This window comes from Scomber scombrus, chromosome 7, assembly GCF_963691925.1.
Source record: "Scomber scombrus chromosome 7, fScoSco1.1, whole genome shotgun sequence".
Taxonomy (NCBI): domain Eukaryota; kingdom Metazoa; phylum Chordata; class Actinopteri; order Scombriformes; family Scombridae; genus Scomber; species Scomber scombrus.
Window position 1 is genome coordinate 32645718 of NC_084976.1, and position 12715 is coordinate 32658432.

General features: G+C 42.0%; 2 protein-coding genes across 2 annotated transcripts in view; both read left to right on the forward strand.

Annotated features, from left to right (window-relative positions):
* Positions 1-4873, forward strand: part of pnp4b (purine nucleoside phosphorylase 4b) — a 7888-nt gene extending 3015 nt beyond the window's left edge. Inside the window, exons 4-7 of the mRNA XM_062422068.1 lie at positions 1676-1851; positions 2680-2870; positions 4448-4527; positions 4614-4873. Coding sequence (XP_062278052.1) covers positions 1676-1851; positions 2680-2870; positions 4448-4527; positions 4614-4754 — 588 coding nt within the window. The 3' untranslated portion in view covers positions 4755-4873. The remainder of the gene's footprint in view (positions 1-1675; positions 1852-2679; positions 2871-4447; positions 4528-4613) is intronic.
* Positions 4874-5988: 1115 nt separating this feature from the next.
* Positions 5989-12097, forward strand: calb1 (calbindin 1). Its single transcript, XM_062423232.1, has 11 exons — positions 5989-6067; positions 6140-6216; positions 7186-7260; positions 7601-7681; positions 8090-8146; positions 8231-8308; positions 10097-10152; positions 10939-10978; positions 11487-11540; positions 11703-11774; positions 11990-12097. Exons 1-11 carry the CDS (start codon positions 5989-5991, stop codon positions 12095-12097), a joined length of 777 nt encoding a protein of 258 aa, XP_062279216.1.
* Positions 12098-12715: the final 618 nt, after the last annotated feature.

A 12715-nucleotide genomic window follows, 5' to 3' on the forward strand; every position in this document is an offset into this window, starting at 1 on the left:
GTAGATGCAGTAAGAGCAGTAGGTGCAGTAGGTGCGGTAGGTGCGGTAGGAGCAGTAGGAGCAGTAGATGCGGTAGGAGCAGTAGGTGCGGTAGGTGCAGTAGGTGCAGTAGGAGCAGTAGATGCAGTAGGAGCAGTAGGTGCAGTAGGTGCAGTAGGAGCAGTAGGAGCAGTTGGTGCAGTAGGAGCAGTAGGAGCGGTAGGAGCAGTAGGTGCAGTAGGAGCAGTAGGAGCAGTAGGAGCGGTAGGAGCAGTAGGTGCAGTAGGTGCAGTAGGAGCAGTAGGTGCAGTAGGTGCAGTAGGAGCAGTAGGAGCGGTAGGAGCAGTAGGTGCAGTAGGAGCAGTAGGTGCAGTAGGTGCAGTAGGAGCGGTAGGAGCAGTAGGTGCAGTAGGAGCAGTAGGAGCAGTAGGTGCAGTAGGAGCAGTAGGAGCAGTAGGTGCAGTAGGAGCAGTAGGTGCAGTAGGAGCAGTAGGAGCAGTAGATGCAGTAGGTGCGGTAGGTGCAGTAGGAGCAGTAGATGGGGCTAAATGAGCCTGTTTTTTTTTTGTTTTTTTTACAGATTACTAGTTTCATGTAATGCTCTTTATATAGTGACAGTCTTGGCAAATATGACAAATAGTTACTTTTATAAGACCAACTGCAGCTTTAAAGCTGAGGAGAGTATCTTCAGGTTGGGACTGAGTTCAGGTCTCAGGTCGTGTTCATGAGTGAAGGTAAAACAAATAGAGACAGATTCAGACTTCAGACAGCAGAAACAGAAACAGCTCTCTGTGTTTCACCAGATGACATCATCACGTTTTGAACCAGGTTCAACGTTTTAGTTTTGCTCTCTGTGTCACATAAAGTCTCTCATCTGTAAACAGGATGGTGACCTCGTTTGTTTTGTTTGGCAGAACAACCAGAAACTGTTTGATGAGAGCAGGAACCAGGATGTGAAACTAAAGTCCAGTTTGGTTTCTAGAGCAGGAACGCTTTGTTCCACTTATGTTACCAACGTTAGCTTTACCTGCTCGACCTTTCTGTGAGTCTGTTTCCCCTCTGGGATAAAAACAGTCACATGAATCTGAATCTGCTGACACGATTTCTGGGCTCCAAACGTTGTATTGACCGAATCCCTGTTAGCATGATATTAACTACTGTCTGTCTCTCTACCTGTCTGTCTGTCTGTCTGTCTGTCTGTCTGTCTGTCTGTCTGTCTGTCTGTATCTACCTGTCTGTCTGTCTCTATCTACCTGTCTGTCTGTATCTACCTGTCTGTCTGTCTGTATCTACCTGTCTGTCTGTCTCTATCTACCTGTCTGTCTGTATCTACCTGTCTGTCTGTCTCTATCCACCTGTCTGTCTGTATCTACCTGTCTGTCTGTATCTACCTGTCTGTCTCTATCTACCTGTCTGTCTGTATCTATCTGTCTGTCTGTCTGTATCTACCTGTCTGTCTGTATCTACCTGTCTGTCTGTCTGTATCTACCTGTCTGTCTGTCTCTATCTACCTGTCTGTCTGTATCTACCTGTCTGTCTGTCTCTATCTACCTGTCTGTCTCTATCTACCTGTCTGTCTGTATCTATCTGTCTGTCTGTCTGTATCTACCTGTCTATCTGTATCTACCTGTCTGTCTGTCTGTATCTACCTGTCTACCTGTCTGTCTGTCTGTCTGTATCTACCTGTCTGTCTCAGGTGACGTTCCCCGTGCGGATCTTTAAACTGATGGGGGTGGAGACCGTCCTGGTGACCAACGCCTCTGGAGGAATCTGTCCTGACTTTAAAGTCGGTGACATCATGATCATGAAAGATCACATCAACCTGCCGGGATTTGCTGGACAACATCCGCTGTGTGGACCCAACGACGAGCGGTGAGACAGGAAACAGGAAGCTCCTTCAAATCAACCTATCAGCATTAAATAAACAAGATGTGATTTGACTTGTTATATCACATGTTTGTCCTCTCTGCCTGGATGTGACGACTGTTGACTGTTCTTCATGTTTCAGACTCTGATAACTCTGGATGTGTATAGATCAGCTCAGTGTACAGATGATATTCTGATTCAGACTGTGTTTGTTGTTGGGGAGTGAGAGTAGTGGTTGAATCAGGATTTCTTTCTTAATGCACGTTTATTTACGAGCTTGGATCATCATAGAAAGGCACACAGCATTTAGACAGATATGATCTATGTTATTTGGGCCCCCTATATGACGTAATTCTGCTGACGGTTTCTAGACCGCCTGGCAGCAGAACATGATCCTCCGACCATATCAGGTATATGTATGGATGGTGGATATGTAAATAATACATACAGGGAGTTTATTATTTTCTAGTAATCTAGGAGTCTAAGAGTTTTTTCAAAATCATTTAACATTTCCAGTAGAGCGACTAAACGCTGCATCACTGTGTTTTATTTTCTCATGAAACAAACCAGCTCAGAACTGTTCACTGTGTATATGACAGTCTGTTCTTACAGAGGTGGTCAGCAGGTGGCGCTCTGCTCATCATGAAACAACACTGATGTTTTAACGTCTTCACATCTAAATATAAAAGAGAATCTGAATCAGTGCTGAACGTCTCTCACCTCCAAACACCTTAAATTAGAAGATGTTTGTCTTCTCAGTGATGTTAATCTACCGAACCTGAAACCCTGCAGCTCAGCGTTAAAGAAGCTCTGAATGTCTCTGTGTCTCTGCAGGTTTGGGATCAGGTTTCCCTGTATGTCTGACGCGTACAGTAAGGATCTGAGGCGTCTGACTCTGGACATCGTCTCTGAGCTGGGCTGCAGTAATTACGTCAGAGAAGGAGTTTACTGCATGGTGAGCGGACCCAACTTCGAAACCATCGCCGAGGCCAGAATGCTGCGAATCCTCGGCTGTGACTCCGTGGGTAAGACGAGAGAGACAGACAGGTAGAGAGACAGACTGACTCTGTCCTCAGTAATTGGTCATTGGAGACCAAACCTCCCGATGAGCTCGTTAATAATTGACGAGCTATAACGAGTCTCATTAGTGAGTCAGCAGGAAGAGCATTGATTGGCTCTCAGCGAGATGATCGTTGTTGATCAGATCTAAACTGTGTTCACATTACTGCTCATTCTTTGATGGACTTTAATCACAGCGTAGCAGCAGGGGCTTCTGGGAGATGTAGTGTGGAAACCTTCAGTTGAACAGCATCTAAAGAGCCTCAATCAATCTTTATTTGTTTAGCGCCAAATCACAACAAAGTCATCTCAAGGCATTTTACACATAGAGCAGGTCTAAACCGAACTCTTCAGGTTTCATTTTAAAGAGACCCAACATTCCCTGCTGTGGTTTCTAAGGTCCCATCGGAGGGTCTGGGGTCTGGAACAGGATCAGTGGGTTCTTGAGGAGAATCTAGGATTACTTGATGAGGTTTTCAGAGTCCCTGAGAAGGTTTCTTGGGTTTGTAGCAATGATCGAGGGGGTTTAGATTGATTTTATAGGTCCTCAAGAAGATTCTAGGATCCTTAAGGAGTTTCCAGGTATGGGGGGTTTCATTGAGGGGGATCTAAATGTTTATATGATGTTTTAGGGTTCTACAGGGGTCTTTATAAGGGTGTTGAGTCCAGGGTTAAGAACAATCAGACAGTTTTACAGTTCCTGGAAATGTTTTGTGAGACCTTTGAAGACGTTGAAGTGTTCCCTGAGAAAGGTCTAGAGTCCTTAAGAAAGGTCTTTGAGGTGGTACAGCTGAGTCCTCGGTAGGAAGCAGTCTCTGTGCTCAGTGTTAGCATCATGGTTATTGGTTCAGAGCTGCAGCATCACATCATGGACGATTAATAACCCTTAAATAGGCAGGGATGGAAAATGAGATGTTTATTTTTAATACATTTTTGATGTTATGAGTTGTATCTCCACAAGGATATGTTGCCCCTATTAAGGTATAAAATGGTCATAATGGTAAAAACAATTGAATGTTTTATTTAATAAAGAGAAGTGAAACATTTTTTCTATCAAAGTATAGACCGACCAGAAGCTGCAATTCTATTAATTCAAGGCTCATACAACTGAACAACCACCTTTAACCATCCTAACAGGGTGATAAAGAGTCTGTATCTCCTGGTGCGGGTTGAAGGTTTAGAGAATGATCAGTGATCCGGGTGTTCAGCTCCTTTCTCTCAGCAGCACATGATGGATTCTGCAGAAACCAGAACATCAGCAGGTTCTCATTAAATCTGTCTGCTGATTAAACATTAATGAGACAGAGTGGAACCCTGGGAACTCAGTATCGATGCTTAATGACGTCACATGACTCACATCCTGCCGACGTTACAACACTTTACAGAACTCCTTTTAATCACATGTGAATTATCGAAGAGGAACAGATGCTGTACAAGATTAAACACTTTATTATTTACCTTCAATGTGTCACAGTTGAAGTGACATTTATGACTTCATGAGGAGAATAAATGTGTTCTCATTCCTTCTGTTTTCTCTCTTCAGGTATGAGTACAGTTCCTGAGGTGACGGTGGCAAAGCACTGTGGACTCAGAGTTCTCGGTCTGTCTCTGATCACCAACAAGGTCCGTTTATAAAATAACAGCAGCTGTCTTTGTGAAGGTTGACTGACAGTTGTGTGATGGCGTTGACACACATGTTTTTCCTGCAGGTGTCTCTGGACTACAGTCGGGAGGAGAAGGTGAACCATGAGGAAGTTCTTGAGATCAGTAAAATGAGGACGGAGGTTCTGCAGAAACTGGCCACCATGATCATCACTCGCTGCCAGCAGCAGAGCATCAACACACACTAACATCATCAACACATGCTAACATCAGCCGTCTCCTCTGTTACTTTCATAACACTTTGAATTTGTAACTTCCTGTTGATGTTGTATAACTGTGACTTCACAATAAAAGTTTCTTTTAACGACTGAAGACTCTGACAGATGAATTAACTGTTCATATTTAGAATTACATTGTTTTTTTTACAGCATAAAACATTTGGAGCTGAAAGTTTCATTCTTGACTTGAGGAATAACTTAAGGTCACTAAAGGTCCTCTTACTGGATTTCTTCTCCAGCTTTCAGCCGCATCTTGAACCCTTTGTTTGGTTCAAGTGTTTTTAATCTTCAGTATATTTTGTTTTCTCTTGTCGGCTCCTGAAGGTTGGAGTTAATTAGTTCCTGCCTGTTAATTAGTTCATGATGATTGACAGGCACAACAGGCCCTGTGATTGGCTGGCTGGTCTGCTTGATCACCAGGTGATGAAGGCTCAGAGCCAACTTCCTGTTTGTGTGCTGCAGGTGTGATTGACAGCAGATGGAGAGCAAGAAAAAAAACACGCTGTGAACGACAAACTAACAGAGAGGAGGAGAAGGAAAATCTCATGAATAAATCTGCTTTATATTTACCACAGCTGCAGTGTTCAGCATAGACAGACAGGTGGACAGACAGACAGACAGACAGACAGACAGACAGACAGACAGACAGACAGACAGACAGACAGACAGACAGACAGACAGACAGGTGGACAGACAGACAGGTGTATAGACAGGTGTATAGACAGGTGTATAGACAGACAGACAGGTGGACAGACAGACAGGTGGACAGACAGACAGGTGTATAGACAGACAGACAGACAGACAGGTGTACAGACAGACAGGTGGACAGACAGGTGGACAGACAGACAGGTGTATAGACAGACAGACAGACAGACAGACAGGTGGACAGACAGACAAGTGTACAGACAGGTGGACAGACAGACAGGTGGACAGACAGACAGGTGGACAGACAGACAGACAGACAGGTGGACAGACAGGTGGACAGACAGGTGTACAGGTTGTCTCACCTGCTGTGTCTGAGTCTCTCTGTAGCAGTGGGTGTTATGAACCCCACTGAGAGTCGAGCTTTTTATTCCCCCACCGAGAGGAGAGAGAGTCATAAGTCCAACACTGAGGACACAACATCCAGTCTGCTCCCAGTAACATCCAGTCTGCTCCCAGTAACATCCAGTCTGCTCCCGGTAACATCCAGTCTTCTCCCAGTATGGCCGGCTCCCTCCTGCAGGCAGTGGAGATCTCCGCCTCTCAGTTTCTGGACATCTTTCATCACTACGACAACGACGGTAAACCTGCAGTCTTTTCTGTCACACGATGACATCGCCGGCTGTCAGCTGATCTTCTTTTGTGTGTTTCAGGAAACGGATTCATCGAAGGGAAAGAGCTGCAGAGCTTCATCAGAGAGCTGCGAGAAGCTCGACAGCAGGCCGGACTGGTGAGTCACATGTTCACCTGATCAGTCTGCAGGTAGAGCTGAAACCATGAGTCAGTTCATTAACAGGAAATTATAATCAATTATTTCCATGATTGTTTCTTGTCTTTCTGAAACTTTATAGACCAAAAATAAAAGTAATCATTTTTTAGTTTGATTTAGTTTTTCAGTTAACTGATCGAGCTTCCAAAAGTCCCAAATGATCAATAATATACATTTATATAATGATCTGAAAATATTAATTTGTTTGTATTGAAATCAAAGAAGCAGCAGGACTGTGTGGAACATTTGTTAAAAATAAATGAAACAAATAAATAAAGTAAAATACTCACATTATTATCTGTATTTACATTTGATCAATTAATTTAAAACACATGTAATTATTCAGCTTTCCCTCATTAGTGCCTGAATGAATTGTTGCCTCGTTAATATTAAATCACAGTAAACCAAAGTGAGGAGGTGTAATACACGTCACCGTCCACCAGAGAGCAGCACTAAACACCAACATTAGATTTCACACAAGGAGAAAAATGGAGATAAACTAAATAAAACTGAAACTTTATTAATTGAATTTTGGATGAGGTTCAGAGGTTTCAAAGAGAATATCTAACGTGATGCGGTTACCATAGCAACAGTACAGAAACTTAACCCTTTGTAGTTCTGCTCCACTGTTTGGTAGAGGTCACTTTGTGTCATGATATCTGCTCAAAAACTAAAATGTATTGAACCCATTTAACTTTTAGGTTAATTTGATGAGTAAAAACATTTCAAACCATATTCAAAGGAGATAAAAGCAATTTAATGAAAATTAAAACTCAAAAAATAAAATCAGGAGATGCTGATGAAAGTATATTTTAAGAAGGAACTTAAAAGAGATTACTGATTCAGACTTTAGTGAGTTATAAACAGTGTATTAAATGTTTATATACTGATATTAATGATAAATAGTGAGCGTGTGTGTTTGTGTTTGAGGGTCTGACGGATCGGATGAGACAGTTTGTGAGTGAATACGAGGAGACGTCACACCGAAGGATCGGACTCGTTGAAGTGAGTTCATGACCACATTTCATCATAACTGAAGAAGAATGAACGTTATATATATAACTATATGAAATAATCGACTGAATCAAACAACATCAAAATGTGTGAATCTGTTCTGATATCATCTTCAAACTTCACCAGAATTTACTCAGAAATTGTTTTAATGTAAAAAAGAGACGTGAACTCTGTAACTTATTTCTGATGATCAGCTCTGTGAATAATAATAATCAGCTGATCAGTGACTCATACTGGAATAATAACAGTAGTTTTATTCATGGAGACATTTCACAGACAGACTCCAGCAGTCTGGTCTGTTCGTGTTTGACCTTTGACCTCGTGTTTTCAGCTGGTTCAGATTCTTCCCACTGAGGAGAACTTCCTGTTGTTCTTCAGACAGCAGCTGAGCTCCGCCTCTCAGTTCCTGGAGGTACGACTCACCTGATCCGATGTTTCCTGTGTGCTTCCTGAATGTTTCCTGTGTGCTTCCTGAATGTTTCCTGTGTGCTTCCTGTGTGCTTCCTGTGTGCTTCCTGAATGTTTCCTGAATGTTTCCTCTGTGTTTCCTGAATGTTTCCTGAATGTTTCCTGTGTGTTTCCTGTGTGTCTCCTGAATGTTTCCTGAATGTTTCCTGAATGTTTCCTGTGTGTTTCCTGAATGTTTCCTGTGTGTTTCCTGAATGTTTCCTGTGTGTTTCCTGGATGTTTCCTGAATTCCTCCTGCGTGTTTCCTGAATGTTCCCTGTATGTTTCCTGAATGTTTCCTGAATGTTTCCTGAATACTCCTGAATGTTTCCTGTGTGTCTCCTGTGTGTTCGTCCCTCGGGTGTCTCTGCAGACGTGGAGGCGTTACGATGTCGACCACAGCGGCTACATTGAGGCTGATGAGCTGAAGGTGAGAGCTGCTTGATGACATCATGATGCTAAAACACAGATTCATACAGGAAGCTAACATGATGTCATCCTAACTGTCCTGAAGAACTTCCTGAAGGATCTGCTGCTGAAGAACCAAAAAACATGTGACCAGAAGAAGCTGGACGAGTACACAGCAGCAACTGTAAGTATTGCAGTAATACTACAGTAGTACTGCAGTAATACTACAGTAATACTACAGTAGTACTGCAGTAATACTACAGTAATACTACAGTAGCACTGCAGTAATACTACAGTAATACTACAGTAATACTACAGTAATAGTACAGTAATACTACAGTAATAGTACAGTAATACTACAGTAGTACAGCAGTAATACTACAGTAGTACTGCAGTAATACTACAGTAATACTACAGTAGTACTCTCATTATACTCTGAGACTGTGATACTACAGTAATAATTGTTTAATGAAATAAACTACTACTAGAAAACAGTGTTACTACATAACACTGTAGTAACATTGTAGTAACACTGTAATAACACTGTAGTAACGCTTTAATAACACTGTAGTAACACTGTAATAACACTGTAGTAACACTGTAGTAACACTTTAATAACACTGTAGTAACACTGTAGTAACACTGTAATAACACTGTAGTAACACTGTAGTAACACAGTAATAACACTGTAGTAACACTGTAGTAACACTGTAATAACACTGTAATAACACTGTAGTAACACTGTAATAACACTGTAGTAACACAGTAATAACACTGTAGTAACACTGTAGTAACACTGTAATAACACTGTAGTAACACTGTAGTAACACAGTAATAACACAGTAATAACGCTGTAGTAACGCTGTAGTAACGCTGTAGTAACGCTGTAGTAACGCTGTAGTAACGCTGTAGTAACGCTGTAGTAACACTGTAATAACACTGTAGTAACACTGTAGTAACACTGTAGTAACACTGTAATAACACTGTAATAACGCTGTAGTAACGCTGTAGTAACACTGTAGTAACACTGTAGTAACACTGTAGTAACACTGTAATAACACAGTAGTAACACTGTAGTAACACTGTAATAACACTGTAATAACACTGTAGTAACACTGTAGTAACACAGTAATAACACAGTAATAACACTGTAATAACACTGTAATAACACTGTAGTAACACTGTAGTAACACAGTAATAACACAGTAATAACACAGTAATAACACTGTAATAACGCTGTAGTAACGCTGTAGTAACACTGTAATAACACTGTAGTAACACTGTAGTAACACTGTAGTAACGCTGTAGTAACACTGTAATAACACTGTAATAACACTGTAGTAACGCTGTAGTAACACTGTAGTAACACTGTAGTAACGCTGTAGTAACACTGTAATAACACTGTAATAACGCTGTAGTAACGCTGTAGTAACACTGTAGTAACACTGTAGTAACGCTGTAGTAACACTGTAATAACACTGTAATAACGCTGTAGTAACGCTGTAGTAACACTGTAATAACACTGTAGTAACGCTGTAGTAACACTGTAGTAACGCTGTAGTAACACTGTAATAACACTGTAGTAACACTGTAGTAACACTGTAGTAACGCTGTAGTAACACTGTAATAACACTGTAATAACACTGTAGTAACACTGTAGTAACACTGTAATAACACTGTAATAACACTGTAGTAACACTGTAGTAACGCTGTAGTAACACTGTAATAACACTGTAATAACACTGTAATAACACTGTAGTAACACTGTAGTAACACTGTAGTAACACTGTAATAACACTGTAATAACACTGTAGTAACACTGTAGTAACGCTGTAGTAACACTGTAGTAACGCTGTAGTAACACTGTAGTAACGCTGTAGTAACACTGTAGTAACGCTGTAGTAACACTGTAACAACAACTCTTTATATTTGGAGCAGAACTTGTGAATCAGGTGTTTTGACTTTTTTCCAGTTGAAGATTTTTGATTCAGACGGTGACGGAAAGCTCTGCTTGGCAGAAATGGCCAGGTATGTAAACTGGTATGTACTGGTATGTACTGGTGTGTACTGGTGTGTAAACTGGTATGTACTGGTGTGTACTGGTGTGTACTGGTGTTTACTAGTATTTACTGGTGTGTACTGGTGTGTACTGGTGTGTAAACTGGTATGTACTGGTGTGTACTGGTATGTACTGGTGTGTACTGGTGTGTACTGGTGTTTACTGGTATTTACTGGTGTGTACTGGTGTGTACTGGTGTGTAAACTGGTATGTACTGGTGTGTACTGGTATGTACTGGTGTGTAAACTGGTGTGTAAACTGGTATGTACTGGTGTGTACTGGTGTGTACTGGTATTTACTGGTGTGTACTGGTGTGTAAACTGGTATGTACTGGTGTGTACTGGTATGTACTGGTGTGTACTGGTGTGTAAACTGGTGTGTAAACTGGTGTGTACTGGTGTGTACTGGTGTGTACTGGTGTGTAAACTGGTGTGTACTGGTGTGTACTGGTATGTACTGGTGTGTACTGGTGTGTACTGGTGTGTACTGGTGTGTAAACTGGTGTGTAAACTGGTATGTACTGGTATGTACTGGTGTGTACTGGTATGTAAACTGGTGTGTAAACTGGTATGTACTGGTGTGTACTGGTGTGTACTGGTATGTACTGGTATATACTGGTGTGTACTGGTGTGTACTGGTATGTACTGGTGTGTACTGGTGTGTACTGGTGTGTACTGGTGTGTACTGGTGTGTACTGGTATGTACTGGTATATACTGGTGTGTACTGGTGTAAACAGGTCTTTACTGGTGTGCAGGTTGCTGCCTGATGAACAGAACTTCCTGCTCAGGTTTGAGGTGAGTCTGACTGTCCAGAGGAAACACTGAGCTCCAGTTTATACAGTATCTCAATATATGTGTCTGTCTGTCTGTCTGTCTGTCTGTCTGTCTGTCTGTCTGTCTGTCTGTCTGTCTGTCTGTCTGTCTGTCTGTCTGTCTCTCTCTGTCTGTCTGTCTGTCTGTCTCTCTGTCTGTCTGTCTGTCTGTCTGTCTGTCTGTCTGTCTGTCTGTCTGTCTGTCTGTCTGTCTCTCTCTGTCTGTCTGTCTGTCTGTCTGTCTGTCTGTCTGTCTGTCTGTCTGCCTGTCTCTCTCTGTCTGTCTGTCTCTCTGTCTGTCTCTCTGTCTGTCTGTCTGTCTGTCTGTCTGTCTGTCTGTCTGTCTGTCTGTCTGTCTCTCTGTCTGTCTGTCTGTCTGTCTGTCTGTCTGTCTGTCTCTCTGTCTGTCTGTCTGTCTGTCTGTCTGTCTGTCTGTCTGTCTGTCTGTCTGTCTGTCTGTCTGTCTGTCTGCCTGTCTGTCTCTCTCTCAGGGAATAAAGATGTCCAGACATCAGTTCAACAGGACCTTTGATCTCTATGATCAGGTCAGTTTCCTTCACTTTGCTTCTGTTAGTGTCAGACTGATTTAATGAATGTTTAGTGCTGATATCTGTGTGTGTGTGTGTGTGTGTGTGTGTGTGTGTGTGTGTGTGTGTGTGTGTGTGTGTGTGTGTGTGTGTGTGTGTGTGTGTGTGTGTGTGTTTCAGGATGGCAGTGGATTCATTGATGAAGCAGAGCTCGACATTCTCCTCAGAGATCTGTGTGAGAACAACAAGAAGGTTTGAAGTTTCTCACTGTGTGTTTGTCTCAATCTGTTATTTATTAGTTTATTTATTTATCAAACAGTCTCTCTCTCTTTGTGTGTGTGTGTGTGTGTGTGTGTGTGTGTGTGTGTGTGTGTGTGTGTGTGTGTGTGTGTGTGTGTGTGTGTGTGTGTGTGTGTGTGTGTGTGTGTGTGTGTGTGTGTGTGTGTGTGTGTGTGTGTGTCCTGCAGGTTCTGGACTCTGCAGATCTTGGTCTCTATCGGTCGTCCATCATGCAGTTATCAGACGGAGGGAAACTGTACCGCAGTGAGCTCGCTCTGCTGCTCTGTGACGACTGAAACTACGACACAGTTTATAGTTTAAATCTGAGTAAATAAACTTCCTGTTTACCTGTTTATTGATCGTTATGAAGATGTTCTGATTGGTAGAAACACCTGTTCTGTTGTTTTAGTCTCAGTCTGACTTCCTGTTTTAATGCAGAGCTGCTTTCTGTCTGATAATATGACATCATGTCTGCATGTTTTATATGACCTGTGTTGTCATGGTGACGCTGTGACTCTGCTCGTCATGTGTGATGAAATAAAACCTAACAGAGCTGAACTGTGTGGTGAAAATAACTGATCAGAAAAAACTAAAGTTTCTTATTAAAACTGTTAAATATAAAAAGCAGAGACGTTACGATCAGACGTCGTTCTGATCAGAAAATAATTAACAGCAAATTAAAACTCTGACATCAGCTGATTCATCTTCAGGGTGATTTTATTATAAAACATGTTCGAGTTTACACGGAGCAACTTACGAGCTAACAGGCTAAGAGCTAACAGGCTAAGAGCTAACAGGCTACGAGCTAACAGGCTACGAGCTAGCAGGCTGCTCATGGAGGAATGTTGGGTCTCTGTAAATCAAATGAAAGACTTCAGTCTAGATCTGCTCTATGTGAGAAGTACCTTGAGATG

What these genes read in the sequence shown, in the direction of transcription:
- calb1 (XM_062423232.1), top strand. Translation starts at nt 5,989, where the DNA reads ATGGCCGGCTCCCTCCTGCAGGCAGTGGAGATCTCCGCCTCTCAGTTT. An exon ending in TCATCACTACGACAACGACG is followed by an intron (nt 6,068 to 6,139) that starts GTAAACCTGCAG and finishes TGTGTGTTTCAG; the next exon opens with GAAACGGATTCATCGAAGGG. An exon ending in ACGAGTACACAGCAGCAACT is followed by an intron (nt 8,309 to 10,096) that starts GTAAGTATTGCA and finishes ACTTTTTTCCAG; the next exon opens with TTGAAGATTTTTGATTCAGA.